This window comes from Aptenodytes patagonicus, chromosome 3 (genome assembly GCF_965638725.1).
Source record: "Aptenodytes patagonicus chromosome 3, bAptPat1.pri.cur, whole genome shotgun sequence".
In the NCBI taxonomy this organism is placed as follows: Eukaryota; Metazoa; Chordata; class Aves; order Sphenisciformes; family Spheniscidae; genus Aptenodytes; species Aptenodytes patagonicus.
Window position 1 is genome coordinate 95,014,047 of NC_134951.1, and position 21,970 is coordinate 95,036,016.

The 21,970-nt window shown below is 36.1% G+C and overlaps 1 protein-coding gene across 1 annotated transcript in view; it reads left to right on the forward strand.

Moving 5' to 3' along the window:
* Window positions 1–21,970, forward strand: part of TTC27 (tetratricopeptide repeat domain 27) — a 137,678-nt gene that overhangs the window by 102,570 nt on the left and 13,138 nt on the right. The window contains exons 12-16 of the mRNA XM_076334285.1: window positions 956–1,078; window positions 7,269–7,496; window positions 14,450–14,548; window positions 16,300–16,352; window positions 20,660–20,825. Coding sequence (XP_076190400.1) covers window positions 956–1,078; window positions 7,269–7,496; window positions 14,450–14,548; window positions 16,300–16,352; window positions 20,660–20,825 — 669 coding nt within the window. The remainder of the gene's footprint in view (window positions 1–955; window positions 1,079–7,268; window positions 7,497–14,449; window positions 14,549–16,299; window positions 16,353–20,659; window positions 20,826–21,970) is intronic.

The following is a 21,970-nucleotide window of genomic DNA, read 5'->3' on the forward strand; positions in this document are numbered from 1 at the left end:
CTGCGGAGAGCTTCAGGGAATCCATTCAGGATCACCAAAAACACTGCAGAAGTTCACTGCACGGGATCTCATAGCATAATTAGGTGTCCTTATACAGAATGCTCCCATTTGTTTTTGCAAACCAAATTGTGTATCTGTCACACGTAGTAAATAAGTTATCCTTTCTTCACAGATGAAAACCTATACGCAATTTTAATGTCCTCTTAAAAAATAAACAAAAGACCAAAAACAACTTTTCAAAGTCATGAAAACGTACCTTGTTTATTTTTAAATTGAAAAGATTACTAATTTATTTTCGTAAGTACACTGAAATAATAGCTGAATTTGAAATAACAAAGAGGCTGACTTATCTGTGAGGAAAACTCAACTAGGGAGTTGAACCTCTACTCAAATGCAATATTGATTTGACTGAAAACTAACACCCTTTGGCAGTGGCTGTTTGGGACTGATTTCTCACGAGTACCTAACAAAATTGTATCAGACCCTTTCTCTCCATCTGTGTTTGCACAGGTACAGATTACTATGGCAAAGCATTGCTGGAAGAGGCTTTAATGCCCTCCTTCAGCCTCTGTTTCCCGCTCCTAGTGTTCCCAACACCCTGCTGCAGCTGCTCTCCAGCCGTATGGGCCATGCGCCTCATTTAAGGGGTGGAAGTTCAGCTCTGCCAATTCATCCCTGCCATGTCTGTTTCCATTTTTGCATTATATTATAAACTAGTTCAAAGTAATTAAGCTACTGACATGAACAAAATCAAATAAAAACAATTATTGTTCTATTGATTTTTTTTTTTGAGGTATATACATTGGTTGAGGCTCCAGCTTGAAGTTTCAAGAGAATAATTCCATATTCCCTGTCTGCTTCTTGTTGATGTCAGAAATGCCTCTAACGTCTTTTAAAAATGTAAACAGTATTTACTTACCTATTTTCAGTTACCTGGAATTTCTTATCTTTCCAGCGTCAGCTTGCAAGCTTACTCTTTGAGCTGGGATGCACGAGCTCTGCCTTACAGATATTTGAGGAGCTAGAAATGTGGGAAGATGCAGTGATCTGCTATGAAAGAGCAGGACAACATGGAAAGGTAAGAAAAATGTTTTTTACAGCTGAGATTCTGTCTTGAAATAGGATCTGAAGTATGAAAGACGGTCTGGCTTGAGCTCTCAATTCACTAATGACACTCAGTTCTACAGGGGTGTCATGAGGGAAGTGTTTAGGAAAAATGGACGTATGACATGAGAGTCTGTCATAACCTGTGAATGCTAAAAAAAAAAAGATTTGGGGTAATGACTACATGAAATAGAAGTTGGTAAATGAGAAATAACTTAGGAAGCAAGAAGATAGTGATAGCGATTCTTGAAAATATTCAAGGAAAATTAACAACTATGGATGCAGAGCAAGGTGTAATATGGGCATTTCAAGAAGGCTGTAGCAGTCATCCATGATGGGGTCTTGGAGCTTTGTCTGGAGGGGATGTTAGTTTTCTTTTCCATTTGATTTCAAACTATTAACTGTAGTTTTTTAAAACACTTTAAATACAACAACATCGGTGCTTGATGTATTTAATTACCTAATGTTAACATATTCAAATTACAGAATCAAACATTTAAGACAAGAGGTGGCATAAGATTAAAAGGCTTTATTTTGTTAAGTCTATGTTGATGTTTTCCTGAACTTCTCCATCATTTAACACTGCTGCAGCTACGTGTGATCAGCTCCAGAAAAAAACAATTTAAAGCCATGACCTAACTCTGTGTATCGGTGATAGAATTGTTTAAAAATGCTGGTAGCAGCCCTCCTATTGTTGATTATTTTGCTGTTACTATTAGAGCAATGGTAGGAAGATTTTAGAAAATGATACCTGGAATCAACGCTTACTTGTGTGCAACTTTAGCTGTGTTCTCTTCCTGGTGCAATCTCTCACACATGAAGACTATAACAGGAACTTAAGCTATTAAGCATTGTTTTCAGAATTTGTATAGTTTTCAGAAATATTCACTTTTAGACAAAAATACGACCTTTTTTCTTTTCTTCCCTGTTCTCTCCCTCTGGTATATGGTAGCATTAAATATATGAATGTATGTGTGCCTTTATGAAGACAAAATCACAAAGACTATGCTTAAACTAATTTAAACTTACAGAATAGAGAGTTATAACTTCAACTAATAGAAAAAAATGCAGCATTTCTCATACTTACATATTTTTTCTAATTATTGTGCACCAATGCCTAGATTTTGGTCATTATGAACTGACACATATGTTTTGCTGGCAAATTGTGTGTCACATTACGCATGCCTTGGGGATAGTATGCTAATATCCCAATCTTTTCAGTACAGTGGAGAAATAGAGGTCAGTATTTTCCATTTCCTGGAAATGCATTCTGTCCTACTTATATTCAAAAGCTGCCCTTAGGGAGTTATGAAAATGGCACTCAGAGAATAGGACAGGATATCTGACACAGGAAACTGCTTAGAAATGCTTTCAGAATGAGGGTTTGTGCTGTGCTTTGAAAAACAGAAAATGCTATGTAAGTACTAAGTAACAGTAGTGCTGGGAAAAAAAGCTAGCATTGGATCAAAAAAAACAGAAAATTAGAAACATTTAGCTGTACACCAAGGGGAGTACTATTTGTGCTCCTTCGCAGAAAGCTTTCAGAGCCTGAACTGTTTGTATTTATCAAAAATGTTTTTGTTTTTAAACATGGTAGTTATTCTTTTAGAAATGCACGAGAATCTACTAGAGCAATATGTTGTTCAGTGGATGTTCATGTCGTTAAAGAATTTAGTATATATGTGCCCAAAAGAACAAACTCTATTAAATAAACTTCTACATGTTTTTCACTCACAAATGCTTTTATATAGAAAACCTGAATATAAATACTGAAAAAATCTAATAAAACAGGCAGACATCAGCAATATCAATGCGTTTGATGAGTACTTACACATCAAAGTAATATGTTCCTTCCTCCTACTTTTGAATTATGCACTGACAAAGAAACAGAGCATGTAGATAAGGCTATGCGAAGCTCCACATTATGCACTTGGGAAATACATAACTCAGTTATAACAGGGCCATGTAGCAGTACAAATTTTGCAGAGTAAGATGTTACTAACATACAGCAAACTTTTTTGTGGATCTTTTACCATTACTAGATATGGTTCTATACTCTCTTGTTTCATAATCTGAACAAAATTAGTAGAAACCAATATCATAACATGAGTCAATAGAAGAGTAACAGAGTGCCAAGCGATGAGCAAAACAGGGCACAGAACAAAAAGCATTATAAAATCTGAATGCACAGTATATTGATAGTTGCTGTGGCTTTCTCATTCCAGTCTTTTACTCGTTGTATTCCTTTAACAGACTTGTTGCAAAAGCAGACACTAATCTCCATGTGTGTAGTGAGAACTGGTGTTGAAAAGTGTCCCTCTCCCTTCTTTTAACTGTGAGGGGGACCCAGAGATCTCAAGAGTATTACTTACATCAGACAACTTTATTAGGTTAAGGTGTAAGAGGTCTCTTCAACCTTACTGAAAACGGATAATACACTAAAAATGGTTCTATTTCCCTGCTAAAGAAAAAAGAAAGGATAAACTGGAGATGTGAATTTTCAGTTCTTCCAACTGAAGTGAGGCCTTTCTCCCTTGCAGGAGCTCTAGAGCATGGTAGCTGCTGACCTTTGATTAATTAATGAGATCTACCTTTTAGCATCAGCCTGGTATTCCGTCTTACAACCCTGTTTTCAGCCCAATCTCTGTTCCGTCATCTGCTCAGAGTAAACAGCATGGTACACAGTCTGGTTTTAGACCAACATACCCAACAATCCATGTTCTACAGAGTTATTTTTCTTGTCATGACATGACACAGATATCTCTAAAATATTTGAGCAAGGAAACACAATTATGGTAAGATCTCAGAAGCTCACCTTTAAATTCAGGAAATGCTTTCCAGATGCAAAGTCAAGTAGTGCTGTACTGATTAGTGCGTGAGATCGTTCAAGAACTTGATTGATTTCCACTACATATCATAACAGACGTAGAAGGCAGGTAAGTACTCATATATGAAGCTACAAAATTGAGAAAGAGGAGTAAATGGCTTGCCCAAAGTCATGCATGAAGTTATAGGGAAGATGAAGTGAAAACTGAATTTTCCTTTTCCCTCACTACCTCTTTCCATGCTCATCTGTTCTGCTTCTTCATGCTACTTCTCCGATAGCCTAGCAAATAACGTGCAAGCAGAAAAGATGAAAGCATTTTAGGAAATGCTTTGAACTAGCAAAGGAATGAATTGTCAAATAATAGAACTGGTAGATCTGTGAAGAGTGAGGCTAATAGAGTCTTTCAGGAAATAAATAAAATACAAACATGGGAACACGTGGATGGGATGGCAAGTGGAAGTTTGGGTTGGGAAGGGTTGGGAAGCCAAGTGCAGGATGAATCTTGAACTTGGTTTCCAGGAGTCTCTGTAGTGAGTAATAAAAAGGCGCCACCTTTTATTTAAAACAGAACCCTCTTTACTGATTTTGGATTTTTGTGAAGCATTGGCTGTTTAATTCCCATACCAACTGTAGTAGTCCAGAAAGCAGGATAACAGCCTAAATCCTTCTCATGTTTAGATCAGCTGGCTTTTGAACTGAGTATTGAATTCCATCCATTCTGGTGCAGATCATTCTGTGAAAAGCAGTGTTGTTATAATTAAATCTGTGTCAGTCAGCAAGGGTTATACAGCTTCATTTCTTTCCTTTTTAGGTAACTTTTAATTGATAATTTTCTTATCAAAGCTTATTTAATTTAGATACAATTTTCAGTTATAAAGCATGCAAAGTAATCATTAATATCTGTTTAATGGGTAAGAATAAATCTCTAGTGGTTATATTTCTTTTACATACATTGCGGGAGCTGTGTGGAAAATGTTTCTTGATAAAATTTTTTGTTGTTAAGAGAAGATTTGCTCTTTGCAGAAGCAGGGTTCTTATCAAAGATTAAATGTGCATTTTTGAAAATAGTTTACTACAAAGTTAGGAGAAAGGAATATTTTTCTTCACAAAAACCTAGGCAGAATGAGAAATCCTGTTTTAAAGTATTATCTGGTTTTGTAGAAGACAACTGACAAATGTTTTAAGAATACAATTTTTTTTTAGTTTGTAGTTATGATCCCCTTTGTATTAGCCTTTAAAGATTTAAGTAGTAAAAAGGTTTGTAACATGCCAGAGAGGTGATCAGATAGCTAGTCGGATGAAGAAAAAGTCAGACTTCTGCTTATTTAATTCTGTTTTATCTGTGTGCTGAAATATTTATGTTGGCAATGAATTCTTGTAAGCTTAGACCAGAACATGATGTCTTTATGCTCTTAAATGTGAAATGCAATTAGTGAATGGTTGGCTTTCTAGTCTAGTGTGTGATTAGTACTAGGCACTGCCACAGAATAGCAATCTGACCTTGGGAGTGCCCTGCAGAGGAAGAGGTAAAGCAGCAGCATGCAGTGCACTTTTCACCTCACAGTTGCTGTTCACACAGCAACCCTTCAGTCTTTTTGTCTTTATCTGAAGGGGAAAAAACCCTTACCTTTTGGTGCCTAATGTGATTACTGCAGTAATAAAGCACACAGTTCTCTCTGCTCTAGAAAAAATCATCTTAAAGATCTATTATTAATATGTGTTCCTTTAATCTTGTCATAGCAACTAATGGAGGCAGGGAACGGGAAGTAAACTGCCCTTTAACCAAACCCTCTGCAAGTGCAATCTTCTTGTTAGGTGAAGTTTTCTAGCTTTGACTAGGCTAATTCTGAATTTTAAGTAATAGTTTCTTTGGCTTTCTTTGGAGAACTGTTCTATAGGCACTTAAAAACACTTGCCATTAAGTTATTTTCCTAGTATTCAGCCACTAATTTTCTTCTTAATGGGATTCCATTTTTGCTAGTTTAAGATCCCTTCAGAAATCTAAACAATACATCCCTTCTTCACATTTGTGCACTTCAAATATTTGTAGACTTTTACTGCTACTTTATTTAACAAAACTGATAGTAAGAATGAAGTGTTAAAATTCCTATACATTAAATATTTCAAAACAAAGTAAAACAAAGTCATTTTTCTAAAGATGATTTTCAGACAGGATCAATGAATTTTACTGATTGGAGGAAGAGGAGTAAGAGACACTGATTCTTTAGCAATCATCTCAAGGGCAAAGAAAACAGTTCTTATAGAAACAAGAAAAGCAGTAATAATTTAAATGCGAACATGAACTCAGCTTTCCTTTTAGATAAACTAGCTATGATAGAAGAATGAGTAGTGTTACAATCTCAAACTTTAATTCTGTGGCAGGCTGCGTCGAATCTTTCTTGGTTCAGATGCTTCAATTAGATCGTTTCTAATAGAAAAATTATACTGAGCTGAATTATGTTACATTTTTGCAGCAGGGGACTGAGGTAAGAGGTCAGTCTGAACAACAAATCATCTGTCCAGTGTATTTATCTTTTCAAAAAGCCACAGAAAGCAGACTATCTCTTGTTTAAAAGAGAAACAATAATTTTATTGTTAGAGCAAGATAGTGACCCTGAGATAAAGAGCTTTTGAAAGTTGGTCACAGCCCATAATACACGTCTGGGAGACCCAGCTTGTGTCGTCTTTTCCATAATGCTGTATATATTCTGAATATATTTTATCTCAAACATTTAGATAAATTTATAACTTCTGCATCTTATGTAAGAGAGTAGCATTTCCAAAACCAACTGTATGAAAGTGGATGTGTCTTCAGACATAATAGAATGGAAGTAACTATTTTTGAAAAGAGCAATTAGAGAAAAAGGAATGACAGTCATTGCAAGAGTACTTATTAGGATTTATAAAAAACACAGATGATAAACTATTAGGATTGCACATACCTTAATGGTGCTGATACTGCATTGCTATGAGGTAGGTGTAGGTTTGATGTCCAGGACTGATATTTGCTCTTGGGACAGAATACACACCTAAGATATAAACTGAGGAGCAAGCTGCTTCTGGGTTTAATAGGTACATTTCCCTTGGTCCATTAAACCAAAAGCCACCATATTATGTTGATGTTGAAGTGTGTTTTTTTAAAAACAGTTTGGAACCAGATTCTCTCTAGACTTTATCTTTGATGCTGTGTTGGATCAAGATACTGTTTCCTTACTATCCCTACTTCTTAGTCTTCAACTGGTGATTGCAAGGTGCTAAAGTGGTATTTGTTCAGGTAAGCGATTAACTGAAAATAAATTGTCCCATTATGTATTGATTTTTCTTTGTTCTTCAACAGGCAGAAGAAATACTCAGGCAGGAGCTAGAGAAAAAGGAGACACCAGGATTATATTGTTTGCTTGGTGATGTTCTTAAAGACCACCAGTACTATGACAAGGCCTGGGAGCTCTCCAGGCACCGCAGCGCCCGTGCCCAACGCTCCAAAGGCCTCCTCCATCTCCGCAACCGGGAATTCAGGGAATGTGTGGAGTGCTTTGAACGTTCCGTGCAGATCAACCCTATGCAGGTTGGCAAATGATACACATATGGCTTTGTTTTAGTTGGTGTGTTCAATTTTGAATGATGACACACTTTTTTAAAAGGCAATTCTGTGCACAGATGTCAAAGTAACAGCTTATTACTATTCTTAGCAAATTTTTTATCACATACTTGGAAGCCTGGCTAAAAACAGTAGCATAACGAAATGAAGACATCCTTTTGCATTCAGGTCCTTGTATGCAGCTAATTCTTTGCCTGTACAGCTCTTCTATTTCAAAGAGATCAAGCCATTGAAAATTAATAATTATCATCAAATAAATAATGAACAAGTGTCAAGCAAAATACTCATAAGAAGAATGCTGTACAGACTTTAATGAAATTATCCTTTTGCTTTGTCTGGCTTTGAGTTACAAACTCTGATCTCTGTATTTCACAGAAATCTTTTTCAGGTGTTCTGGTCTGTCCTGCTCTGGAGTCAGTGAGAAGCATTGTGTTACGCTTGTGATGACAGTAGCTTTTATTACAGTAATACATCAAAACTGAAACCACGGTCAAAAGAGTTCTCTTGATGAAGCTGGGTACTTTGACAGATCCTTTGCAAGCTGTTCTGCAGACAATTTTCGTAATCTTGTTTCAGTTTCTCAGCCACTATATCCCATCCCAATAAGGTCCACCCTGTAAAAAGTCTTGAGAATTTAAAATAGCTTTGTGGTTGTTTATGTATATAAATTGTGCTCTTCATAGCCATTTCCAGGTCCACGCAAAAGTAGGATATTCCTTCTGGCCCTCCAAAGAATACTGCCACAGCTGCTGTTTTGAGTTCCACATAACTAGCTGGACTTCTGCTGTAGAAACACTTTAAAGGCCTCCAGCCTTTCAATTCTTATATCCTGAAACTTTATTGTATTTCAATGATGTATTTTATTCCAATGAATCAGAGTCCTGTTCTTATTCAAGTGAACTCCAGATAACTTATAAACACCTTTAGAATGGAAAGCAAAATGAACAAAAATCTTTCCCTTGTCTTTCAGTTCTCTTACTGACTCAGGAAATGCCAACAAAATATATATCACTCAGATAAGAACCTCATTGAAATCAAGAGGACTCCTGGATAATAAAGGGCTGCAGAAGATGGCCTACAGGGCTCAAAACTGAGAAATATTCTGCTGAGATGCTTTTTTATTTTGTGTCCTATCCAAAGGAAGCTTAAAATGAAAGGCAATCCAAGAAAAATAAGCCAGTCCATATAGGAAAGTGAACGTTTCCTCCTCTTGTTGCTCAGGAAGCTCTATTTAAGATTCAGGTTTCAAACAAATAGATTGAGCAAATGGACAGCGTGGATTGACATATCACTGTCTTCTAAAGTCTATCTGTATTCTGTCACTACAGAAATTAATTGTTTTCTATTCCAGGATGTCTAGTGGACAAAGAACAGAGAGGAAGGTGGTTCTAGATGCAAGGACTTTAATACAAGGAAAATACTCATTAACAAATTGTTCCAAGAACTGTGAATAATTTATCAGGTAAACAAGGACTCCCTATTACAAAGAAATTCTTTTTTTTGTGTGGTTATCAGAAACCTTTTTGGAGGAAGGGATTTTTAGACTGCAGCAAGTGATTCCCCAAAATATCTAATGGATAAAACCATTCTCTGTCAACCTTCCTTTAATCTTGTGTACTCTTTGGCCAACTGGTCAAATTTGGTTGAGGTCTCTGAGGGTAGGTCTTTGCAGTATTAGCCAACCACCATATTAGACTTTGGAGAATCCACAAAGGAATGAAAGTCTTACAAAATATATCTGAAACTCATCTTCCTTAGCACTGCTGCTTACAGAATTACTTGTTCTAGTATGTGCCTAGTGGATGACAGATGCATTTCTCTTGTGCTTTCACTGCAACCATCTTGCAAGGCTGGACTGAGACAACTCCAGAGATCAAAGAGCTCATGCAGTCAGTTCTCCAGCGGTGAAAGCCTGTGTAACAAAACTTACGTCTTGCTAAATTACAAATTTCTTAGTTCTTGTGCTGAACAGTGTATGGTTCTCTGTATCCAGTCACTGCACATTTGAATTTTCCAGAAATAGAGTGTTCATAGCACCTTTTTTGTGCCCACACCGTTCTCCACCATGTCACAGTCTGCAAGAAAAGAATAATCCTCTTATGTGCCAGACTATTTGGCTCATAACTTCTCAGGCTAATTTTCTTGAGTGTGAAGCAAGACAACTGATCTCTCTCCAATTTGGGAAAACAGTCACACTTTAGAAGTCAGCTTGCCATCAACTACATCTGGAATTAAAGTTTTGGACAATGCAATGAGAGCCTTATTCTCAACAATTCTCCTTCTCATTCATCTTGTAATAGTAGAAGTAACTTAAACATGAGTTGAGCTAGAGTCTCTCATTGGAAAAGATGATAGAAGTCTCTATACTTACTTAAAACTATAGTACATTCTGTCAGTGTGGTGTGTTCAAAAGAATTATAAGGGAGATAAGTGATGCCAAAAAATGAGTAATTAAAAGATACTCAGCTAGGATTTCACTCAATTACATCTCTTAGAATTTTACTGTAATTATTAACTCCAAAGACTAATTTTGCTCTGCAGGGTATAGATTGTTTCTAAACTAACATTGCTGTACTCCTAAGAGTATTGTACTGAAGAGTTTACTGGATTCTGAAAAAAAAAACCCCAAACCTATATGTATTTGCCATATGCAAATAGTAGAAATTGCTTTTAAAATGCAAAAAAGTTTCTTCAGATATCTGATTTGGGTTTTTTTCTTTTTAAATGTTCAGCTATACGGTAATTAGGTTATTTTGGAACCATATTCCCACTAACACAAGAGAACTGTTTAGACTTCCTTAAAGCATTTCATAATCATTTAGACTTACTAAAGACTTGCCTGGAAATTCCTGATGGCAAGTTTTAACAAAGAGTCCAAGCCTAAATTATCTTCCTTTGCTGGTCACTGTCTTCAGTTTTGAAAAGGATAAAAATTTACAGCACATTTTCATGTGTTTTTCCAATCAGTAGCAACATTTGAACCTCTAGCCAACACACTTCTTTTTATTTCCAAAACAGAACTTTAACCTAGTTCCACAAGCCTTGACAAAAGTCTTTTTTGAACTTTGGACAAAGTTTTCCTTATGTTACCTTTCAGTCAGTCAGCTTCCTTAGAGCAGTTGTTACATCAGCCAGTGGCATCAGCAGATTTTGTGCCCTCCCCAATAAAAAGGGAATTCTTACCACTGTTTCCACACAAAATAGCTTAAGTCCATTCTTAAATGGTATCCTAAATATATTATTAAAGAGTCACTGTCCTTCTTATATTGTGGAAGAAATTCATGCTCCCTGTCCAGATATCTAAGGGATGATAAAATACCATTTCATTGCTATAGTAGATCAAAAGCAATGAACCTTGGTTTTTGTTTGTTTGGGTTTGGGTTTTGGGTTTTTTTTACACAGCTACCATGTTTTTCCATTTAAGCTGTCAGACTTGTTCTTTTGTAGCTTTCTCATTTGTCTAGCACACCAGCTTTTAAAGTATGTCCTCTTATTCTTAATAATCTCCTTTATTTTATCATCTTTATAATCTCCTTTATTAACTGTTATGATTATCTAGTCTTTTTAGAGCCTTTTTGAAAGACAATATGCAGTTGCTCCAAGCCTTGAAATGTCTTGTCTTTAAATGCTTCAAGTCTTCTGCAGACCTTTACTCTTCTAGCTGCCCCTTTTAGTTTTTAACACAGCTTTTCTATTTTAAGTAGCTTTTAAATTTAACATCCTCTGTATTAAATGAGTTGCTTTTGTTCTTGAAGGGCTAGTGAATCTAGCTAGTGAATACATTACAAAGTATCTTTTGTATAGTAACATTTTGAACCTGATCTTTCATACTGGTCAGGATCAAGGTAAGTACTGTCTTCTGACGAGCTGCTTTATATCTAAAAAATTTAGCCTTCGAATTGCATCCATGATGTTATTTGCTAAATCATGTTGAATAATTGAAATCTCCCTGTATTTTCTGAGACTTCTACTTTCACAGCCTTCTGATATTCCCCCAGTATGTTACCTTCTCCATTTCAGTCAAGTATTCCAAGATACAGTCTTTATCCTGCTTTTTTACTGAGGGCTGAAATTTTAATCCATACCAGTTCTGCTGTTCGTTTATGCGGTTATTTTCCTTATGATTGAGACTGAAGTTTTCTTCAACATATAGCAACATTCTTCCATCTGCGTGACCTATTCCATTTTCTCTATACTTTTTGCCTCTGTATCATAACATCTCAGCTCCTTGACTTAATTCCCACCCCGGAGACTTCTCATCTCACTCTTCTTGTCTGCTAAAGGATCCCTTTTGGACGCCTTTCCCAACCTTCTCCATCATGTCCAGCTCTCACATTTTTTCCGTTCACTTGAAACCTTCATACATAGTTCCTGCTAGGCAAAATATCTTGTTTCAAATTATTAAGAAAAAAAATTATTTACCATTCTTTGCAGTCACTGTATGATTTTTCCTAGGTACCTGCTCATATAGCTTTTCTCCACAGAAGTAAAGAATAATTTTACTTTCTTCTTGTGCTGTAACTTTTCCTTGAGAAAGGAGTTGACAAACTTAAGCATTGGTAAGCCAGTTCCTGAGAGATGTAGCTGCTCACCATCAGCCTCAAAAAATTAAAATGGTGGAAGTTTTAGTCAAATCAGATTCTGGAAGCACAAGCTCAGAAGTGACACTGTGCTGCTGTTACTCATTAGAATTATAAAAAATGAAATGATGCTTTTTCTCTCACTCTTTACAGAAGCACTGTTAACTAGTATCCTGAGCTATAGAGTTGGAGCTAGCCTTCAATTTCATACTTGATCGGTCCGCGTCTCTACCCCTGCTTTTCATGTCCAGAAAGTTACTGATCTAGAAAGAAGAGAAAGGGGAGTTAACGAGGTAGCAGCCATGTGGGAGTGCTGGACTTCTGGAAACTTGATGGATAAAAGAGGCTTAAAAAATGGGATTGACTAAATGTTTATTTCCTATTAATTTTGCCCTCTGAGATTTGGAAAACATTGTTTTTCTTCGTGCACAGTTTTTTCTTTGAATGATGAGTTTAAAGATCATGAAAGGTGACAGGCTGACAATGCTGATAAGTAGATTTTCACGTTTGCCCAGGCCAGATGTAATTGGCAGTTCTGTCTTCACCTATTCATACATCCATGTGCTCTAAGGATCAGCAATCCCACGTACACCCCCAAATGCAAAAGGATATCTTTATTTATATCATGAAGACTGCCCACCAGGGTGCCAGATCTGACAGGGATGAGTGTCATACATTTGCATGCTGGGATCTAAGTTTTGAAGCAGATTAACTATGAACTCTATAGCAGGTAAGTCAGGTTAATCCAGTTGTAGCAGACATCTTGCTACTGATTTTAAGTTGGGACTCAGAGACAGAAAAATGAGTCTGATCTGGAGAGAACTGCAAAAATATCTGCTACAGAGTTTGCAATTAATCAGTAGAGATAGAAGCTCCTTGCATATGAACGAATGAACAGCTTTATCCTCAACCCTGTAAAATCTGTGATTTGCAAATGTTTCTTAATGTAACGTTTTTGTATTTAAATAGCCATTTGTTGTGCTTCTTGTGCACCTTTAGCCTTCTCAGTGGATAGAGCATGTGAAGCTGACAAGTCCTTGACTAGTGTAAGCGCTACTTAGCAACAACTAAAACATCAGTGTGTTATCAACATTATTCTCATCCTAAATCCAAAACACAGCATTGTACCAGCTACTAGGAAGAAAATTAACTCTATCCCAGCCGAAACCAGGACACCATTATGGTTTCCTACGAAGAACCTGAGTTATCAGAATTGCTTGCTTCAAAACTAGTACCCAAAACACAAGAGGATATAAAGATTAATCAGACATCTTGAAAAATAACATGTTGTTGTGCAATATAAATTAGAGTTAATGTAACCTGTTTTTCCATCTTCCTCTTCCCAACCTTTTTCCCTTTCTCAAAAAATTTTCCATTAAAACCTATTTATGTTTCTTACCTCGGCATTTAGAATGGAGAAAGAGCTGAGCTTATTGCAGTAGGTAGTACTACCTGGAATGATTCTGCAGCACATTATAAAATGTTCTGTTTGATTTTGACTGCATGCATTTAAACAGCATAACACTGTCAGAAAATGTTCTGTGAATGTACTTGGGTTTTAATACTTTTCTGAATTACAGAGCTTTTCTAAAAGGTAGTACTGCTTAACTTGCAGCTCCTTGAGAATTAACCATGTGGCAAATCAGGAACTTGCTATTGAAGAGCTATGAGAATACATATTTAATTTGCTGTAATTTATGCCTATATCTGATATTATTTTAATCTGTGGTGGGTATTTCATTGTAACAACTAAAGATTTACAATGCAAGATTATTGAACTGGTAAAGTTCTGGTCTCTACTCAAGGCATTATATAAGTATATTTCTATCTCTCAACATTGCATTATAAACTAAAAACTGATATTCTGACAAGTAGAAAGAGCTATAGTTTTGAAGTGTTCATGGTCAGTCATTAGAAATGTTTCTTCTAAAAGGCAATTTCCTTGAAATACATTTCCTAGTATTTACCATTTGACCTAACTGTAATACTATAAAGTGAATGTGGATTTTTCACAAGTTAAAGCAAAATATGGAAACCTCTAAATAGCTGTCACTTTCTTCTCTAAATGAAGATGCGATGTTAAAGAGCACTTCACATATGGTTAAGTGATCTTTACATAGTCAACACCTTCGTTTATCCATATTTTAAAACTTTGAACCTAAAGTTTTCCTATATTCTGCATACAGGATATTATTTATTCCAATGCAATACTATTACGACAGCTGAAAATCAGGTAAAATTAACAAGTGTAGTGTGTGTTTGAGCATCCAGGCAAAATTATTTTGTGCAGAAATATGTATGTGTGTATATATATGTAATCATCCATTTTTTTCTCTCCAGCTAGGTGTATGGTTTTCCTTGGGCTGCGCATACATTGCTTTAGAAGGCTATGAAGGTGCTGCCAAAGCATTTCAGCGCTGTGTGACATTGGAACCAGATGTATGTACTTTTCAACAAGTGATTCAGATGGCTTATCTAAAAGCAACAAGGATGTTTTCATTATAAACAAGAAAAGCAGTAATGAAAAACTTGTTTAAACCTTAGCCCTTTGAATAAATTAAACTTGTGCATGAAGGATATATTTTTGTCATGAGGCATCATAAAAATACTTGCCCAATACTTAACTTCATCCAAGTATGTGTGTGTGAATATTAAAATATGTTTGAGCAGAAATTCCTTCATGCTTGCATACATTGCTAAAACAGAGAAAAGGGAATGAGTAGACCGTGAGGAGTGCTAAAGAGAGAGATAAAACAAAAAAATGAAATTAAAATACTTAGTCCTCTAAGGAATCAAATTCTCCTGGAAAAAAAAAGTCAAATAAGGGGTTGTATGACAGGTAAATTTGTAACTATATAGTCATGAGCACAGGGAGAATGGAGCTTGTTAGCCAGTTTTTCAGGATGCACGGGGCAAGCATGTGTACAATATTGCCATTTGAGTATGACTGTGCAGTGAGATAGCAGAGGAGTCAGCTGGATTACCTCTCAGGAATGTACTGGCAATACTTTTGTCAAAAGGCCTGACTGCCAGCATGTTGCTCACTTAGAGTTAATGCAACCTACTTGATAGAAACTTTTCTCTTGGGGAAAAGAATGAGAGCACAGTGAAAGGTAACAGAGTATTCTTTTTCCTTTTTTAATAAAATTAAATAACTTGGGGAAAAAAAATGTACATACAGGCAACCCTGTATTTAACTGGAATTTTTACTTTATATATTGATTTTTTTGTTTGTTTCAGTACAGTAGATTTACTTCCAAGTAGATACTAAAATTTTCACTTACCTGTCTGTGGCCTGTACTTGATTGTATTCATATGAACAAGCCAACTAACTTCTCAGTGGGTTAAGTGGTATTTCTTTTGTGAGTAAAGGATGCTGGGCTGGCTCTTAGTTATGGAGGTGAAAGCTATCTTTATACAATGATCTGCAGCAATGTAATGACCATTTTCATGAATTAAGCCTCAAAAAAGTTTCCCAACATGATTTAAATGCTCCTTAAGCCTGAGGATAGCCTTCAGTACCAGAGTACATTTCATTGCGGTAACCAGTCTGTTCTTCAAATTTATACTAGTTGTCACTTTGCTGAATTCAGTGGTGCAGCTTCAAATTTACAGCAGCATAAGGCGATGGGCAAGAATCATCTCTGTATATGGCTCTGCTGGTTTTACCAGAGGAAAGATTGTCTGAGCACTCCGTAATCCTTTTCAGCTAAAACAGTTGATAAACACTGTTGGAACTAACCCTGTTAGTTTTGCCTGAGGTCCATTAGGGGACATTCAGATAATTTTTTCCACTAACAGAGCGGTGCAGGTAAGTAGCTTCCAGCTAGTGAGAAGTGATGAGCTGCTGGGAGCACTGACCTCTCCAGCCATCCCAGCTAGATCCAGAAGAGGATGCCTGTTTACAGTTTAAACTGAAGGCAAGCGCTGACTTAGTGTATTCCAACCAGAAGGCAGTTAATTGATATTTACCTACCTGATTGTTGCTGTAGTCAGTAATGTTTATGTATTTCTATTTTAATATATTTTCTATTTCAATGTAATGTTTTTACTGCTATGTAGAAAATATTTGTTAATATGCATGATTAGCAAAATCGATATTTCACAGTAGTTTTATTTACATATTTTTATGAAGTAAGCATAATATAAGTGAATAATTTTTTTTGGTACTTCTCCTTTTATCATTACAGAATGCTGAGGCCTGGAACAATTTATCAACTGCTTATATCAGATTAAAACAGAAGTAAGTACTTCAAAAGGATTAGAAGATACTGCTTCCAAAAGAAATAGTTGGGATTTCCTTTTTTTGACATTGAGTTTTTTATTCTTATAATGTGGTTACCTCATATTTTGTAATTCTTATCCCTTCAGTTCTCTCTCCCAGGTTCGATCGTTGATAACTTATTTCATTTTGCAAGAAATAGTTTCATAAGCTTTATAAAAGTAGCAACCTCTCACCCTACACTTTTTTCATGTTAAAAGTATTTATGATGTAGTAAGTACAACCAGTGCAAAACATTAATATGAAAGTTGGAAACTAATTTGACTATGAAGTTAAAAAGATATGTCCATTTCAAGCAAACTGTATATTCAGACCTATGTCAATTCATACTACTTTAATCTCAGTAGATTTAAGGGAAAAACAGGCAGTTTATTTTTCGTATTACGAAAGCAGAGGGAGATCTCCACACATAATAGCTCGCTTGTTCTTTTCCCTCCAAATTAACCATTAGTACAAGAAGCTTTGACCTAAATGGACCGCCTTTCTTGTTCTGTATTTCAACTCAATGTAATAAAAGTTACTTGTAGACACAGAACACCTGAAAGAACTTAATATTTAAGAAGAATTTTCACATTATAACTTGTCCCCAAAGAATGAAACAAGAGTGAGAAATTTTTTTAAAACCTTACTCAAAATCTGACATCAATTTATACGGTTATGCAGTCAGGAGACAAACTAAAAAAGAGAAAAAGAATATTAATTTTATATAAAAGGGTAAATTGATAAACATACGAAGGAAATGTGGGAAGTAATAAATGAATTCAAGAGATGGTTTGATATGCTAATGGAGCAGGAGGGAAGGGAAAATGAAGGTTGGAATAACTACTCAAGACTAAAAAGTAACAGAAATCAAGAGCTTCTTTTAACTTTTCAATAGTTCCTTTCATCTTCAGCAGTGCCTTGAGAATGCCCAATTTATTGTCTTAGACTGTGTGTGATAGATTGCTCCTTCTTTTGCATAAAGTTCAAAAGGGTATATCAGATGCTCAGTGCCCAATTTATTGTCTTAGACTGTGTGTGATAGATTGCTCCTTCTTTTGCATAAAGTTCAAAAGGGTATGTCAGATGCTCAGTGTACTGGCTTATGCTTGTTTCATAAAAGTGTCTTTAATCAAAATAATTTTTCTGTCCATCTACTACAAGGCTGAGAAACTACTGACTGATTAGTTTCACTTTATTGGTTTAATTTTATTATTGTTAATCTACTCTTGTGATTTAACATGCTAAATACATACAAAACTTGCAGACCTATTTGATATTGTATCAAAAGCAGTAAAGGGGGGCATGTTTCTGAGCTTTTTTCCCACAGGAATCACGAGGCAGAGGAATATGTGTACAGGAAATCTTAAGTCAGTATTACATGCTGATAGCTGAGTGTGGCCTGTGTTTGCTGTGGAATAGCAACTCCTTTGATTATTTGTGTAGTCACTTATAGATCAAGACTGTGTGTGAGTTAGTTTAACCCACTCTCAAAACAGAGGATATCTGTAGTAGTACACTTCAGTATAATTTATTTTGGGGGGCGGTGGTGAAAGTGTAAATTCTTATTTTTCAAGCCTGCTAGCAAAAAAAAAAATAGTGGGGGGAAGGATTAAAAAAAGGAAAACAAAAATAAAATATATAAGTTAATTGTTTTCTTTTGCTCCCTCATCAAAATCAACCTTTACTCCAACCAGGCTCTTAAATCAGTCCCACCCAAGGATTGTGCATTTGGGTAAGGCTTAGCAGTGTCTCATTCGACAGACAAATATAAAATGTGTCTTTTTGCAAAATGTATGCAAACAACTTGCTGACACCCAAATGAAAGGGGTTTTGTTGTTTTTTGGGTTTGTTTGTTTTTAAGAGTCCACAAGTTTTGTGTATTCTGAATTTCCTCCAGAAAAATTAATTGTGATGAAAACAGACTCTCCTCTTTGGTTTACCAGAAAAACTTCTCTGGGTGCCAGGAGGCCTTTGAAATCTAGATCTCATATTTCTCAGAACAAACTGGGACTGGCCCTCTGCCCTTTGGGTGAAAGATTCCTGGTTTCCAAGACAGAGTGATGCACTGGTACTGCCTACTGTTTCCTGTTTGGATATGGATTGGTTTAACTGTTGCCCTGGTTAAGGATAGTCCATCATTATATGATTTATTAATACATAGGGGATTTGTTTTGACAACCTAGAGAACTTCATTAGCGTAGCAAGAGTGATGATTTGAGGAATATGATTTCCATCCCATCCCTCTGGTATCTTGTCTACATTTCACAGTTCCATCTGATTGGCATCTGCACTCCTGATAATTTATTAACTTTTTTGAGAAGATGGGGGAGATCATACAGGCTAATCCTGCAGATGTTGAAGAGCAGTTTCAGAAACAGTTTCTCAAGGTGATTGGGGTACATCAGTCAGCCAGAGCATCTTCCAGCCTGTCAAGAGAGCTGTAGCAGATCCCAGCTTCCGTTGTAGCAAAATCCACAGAGGAAGGAGCAAGTCTCTGTTCTTTTCTAATATAATCTATCAAAATCGGGGTCTGAAATCCCTTACTAGGACTGTTAACAGTAGAGGAGACCCAACTGTTAGTACATTTACTCGGCAACATCACATATATCAGAAAAGAGAGAAAAGGGGAGTGAACATGGGAAAACCCTGCCCGTGGACTGTTCTGCCGTAGCTATGCCAAATGACCTGTTTTCCTTCAATAATTTTGCTCTATCAGTCAGCTCTCTTTGCGTGTATTTGGTAACTCTTTTAATACTATGGGCTTAGATTGGCAGTTATTTACATTTTTCCCTGACCCAGCCATTCCAAACTTTTAATGGCCTGATCCACTAGTTAGATATTCCTTTTTCCTGGCTGGGATATTTACACTCTCCTGGACCCTCTTTTTGAAACTCAACCAACAAGTTCTTTGAGCTGTCTTTCTTAGAGACAGCACTTCTAGCAACTTACTCAAGCAATAGAGCAAGTGAACAGCAAATTTTGATAACAAACCATTTTTATATGGTCTTTATTAAGAAGAGATCTATTGTCATACCTCCCCAAACAAGATTTTTACCAGCCTGGGAAAACTCTGTTTCAAGTTTTCATTTAAAGGAATTTATTCCTTTGTGTTTTTTCTACATATCATGACTGTCCAGCTGAGAGTAAGCTTCAGTCTCTTAAAGTCCTAAGAACCATATCATTGTGATTCTCTAGCAAAGCTTTTTTTAAAGTTTCAAATTTATTGAAACTTTTGGCAGTACGTTTAAAGCTTTAAACAGTAGGCACCCAGACCTTACCAACATATGCTTCAGATTGCATTAAGACTTCTTACTCCTTCTGCCTCCTCTCTGGCAGCATTGGTTGCATGTTGTGCAGGAGGTCATACCTCTGTAAACTGTAGGTCAGCTGCTTTCAGCCCATATTCTTGATTTGGCCAAACTGTCTTATGGTCCTTACCAGAGGATGCCATTACTTCTCTCCTTGAGTAAGGGAATGGTAAAGAGTTGCCTGCAGTGGACCCATATGAAAAAATAAAGATGCTTCCTGACTTGACAGTGACTTTATAGGAATTATTCTGTCCACCTTTATTCCACAACACTTTCTCCTGCCACTATGAGATGGTTTACTGGGCAGTACCTTTGGTGAAGGACCCTAATAGTCACTGTGACACATTTGTACTGAGCAGTGTAGTGTCAGGCAACAGAGAGTGTAAGTAAAGCTGCCAGTTGATATAAGAAAAAAATGGTTTAAAATGCTAGGCTTCTGTGCAATTGGTATGCATGTTTACCACGTGCAAACGTTTAAAATAAATCACGAAAAGCTGTTATTGTTAAATAACCTTCCTTTGTGTGATGAAATGAGCCAGTATCATTCTGCATCTGCCAGGAACTCAGTAATTTTTAATTTTTTAATATGTGTTAAAACTGCAGCATGAGTAAGATTGTTTTCTCATGGTTCCAGTTAAAAATTCAGAAAAGAAAATATTGACATAGATGGCACAATTATTATGAATTTTTGCCAAAATGTAATTATGAGAGCTAGCATAGAAATTACCTAGTTCAGACTCTACAGAGTATACTGTGGAGTGAACTGATAGAAAGTAATTGGTAAGAGAGATTAAGGAATTATCAGTATTGTAAATTATGAATAATAACTTTTACATTGCAGTGTTTTCTAAACCTGATTTTTTAAATAAGCAGCTTTTTAGTTGATACAATGCCAACTGATTTTAATATAGAAATCTTCTATATTAAATCTTTAATATAGAATCTTCTTTTCTATTCTTCTTTTTTATTATCGATTAGAATCAAAGCATTTCGAACCCTCCAAGAAGCTCTCAAGTGCAACTATGAGCACTGGCAAATATGGGAGAACTATCTTCTCACCAGTACAGATATTGGAGAGTTTTCAGAAGCAATTAAAGCTTATCACCGGCTCATGGACTTAAGAGAAAAGTACAAGGATACACAGGTGGGGAAGCTTTCATGCTAAATCATCCTATATGTTCATTAATTTTTCTTGTGAGACAGAGAGAGATTTCTGCTGATAATGGTATCAGTAATGATAGTACACATACCAGTGAAGTTATGTAGGCAAGCCATTTAATTTTTTGAGATCTGGACTGTAAGACTAAGTATTTAAAATAAAAATGGACAAAAAGTAAAACTTTTTTATCCAGATTGCCTCAGACTTTGTGGAAGGACAAATATGAGCCTTGCAGTTTTAAGATCTATTCTTAAATAAAACACAATGCATAACCCCATCTTTCCATATTGTTCCTGCATATCTTAGTATCAGAAATAATACAAATTATTTAGTTTAAAGAAAGGTAAGCCTTTCCCATGTGTTTGAAAATTCCACAAATAAGACTTTGAAAGTGAATTATGTTTCATAGATTGAATGCATTATAGTCAGAACATTGATTCTTGATAATTGGAACAAAGAAGAATAAAGGAGGTATTTTGCTCACCTTTCAGTGTAGTTCAGTTAAGTTCAGTTAACTTCTGTGTTTGTACATGTACACTCTGGATAAAATCCAGAGAGCCTCCCAGCTTCAGCTAGGATGTTACATTGCCTAAAACCAGGTCCTGATCCAAGCAGGGTTCTGTATACTCAGTGAAAATAGCAAGGTGAATCTAAAAAGCAAGCCAAAGAATCCCGTAAGCAGAGTAGTGAAACACCTCCAAAAGCCTTTGCAGAATTAATGGATCTGGTTGAACAGCTTATGAGCTCTTAGGGAGTTTGTGTGTAGTACCAGGGTAAGAGGACCCAGCTGCTGCTGGTCATTGATACCAGGAGTATGTTTCTTCTTATCCCACAAAATGATTAAAAGTAGCTTTCCTGGATCTTGGGAGTTCAAGTCCAGTGATAAGGAGAGAGAACAGATAGAATTAGTTATGGTTGTGGAAACATCTTATTTGTTCATGGGGGGCAGGGATGTTAAAAACTTTTTTCAGATTACTTTTTAATAACAAATCGTATGTGAGTACAATACTTACTACTATAAAGACATCCATGCACAGGGTAACATTCTGAATGAATAAAATCTTTTGGGTTTGATATTGGCTGAACATTAAAAGGTATCAAACTCTCTTTGCACTAACAAGTATCTATGG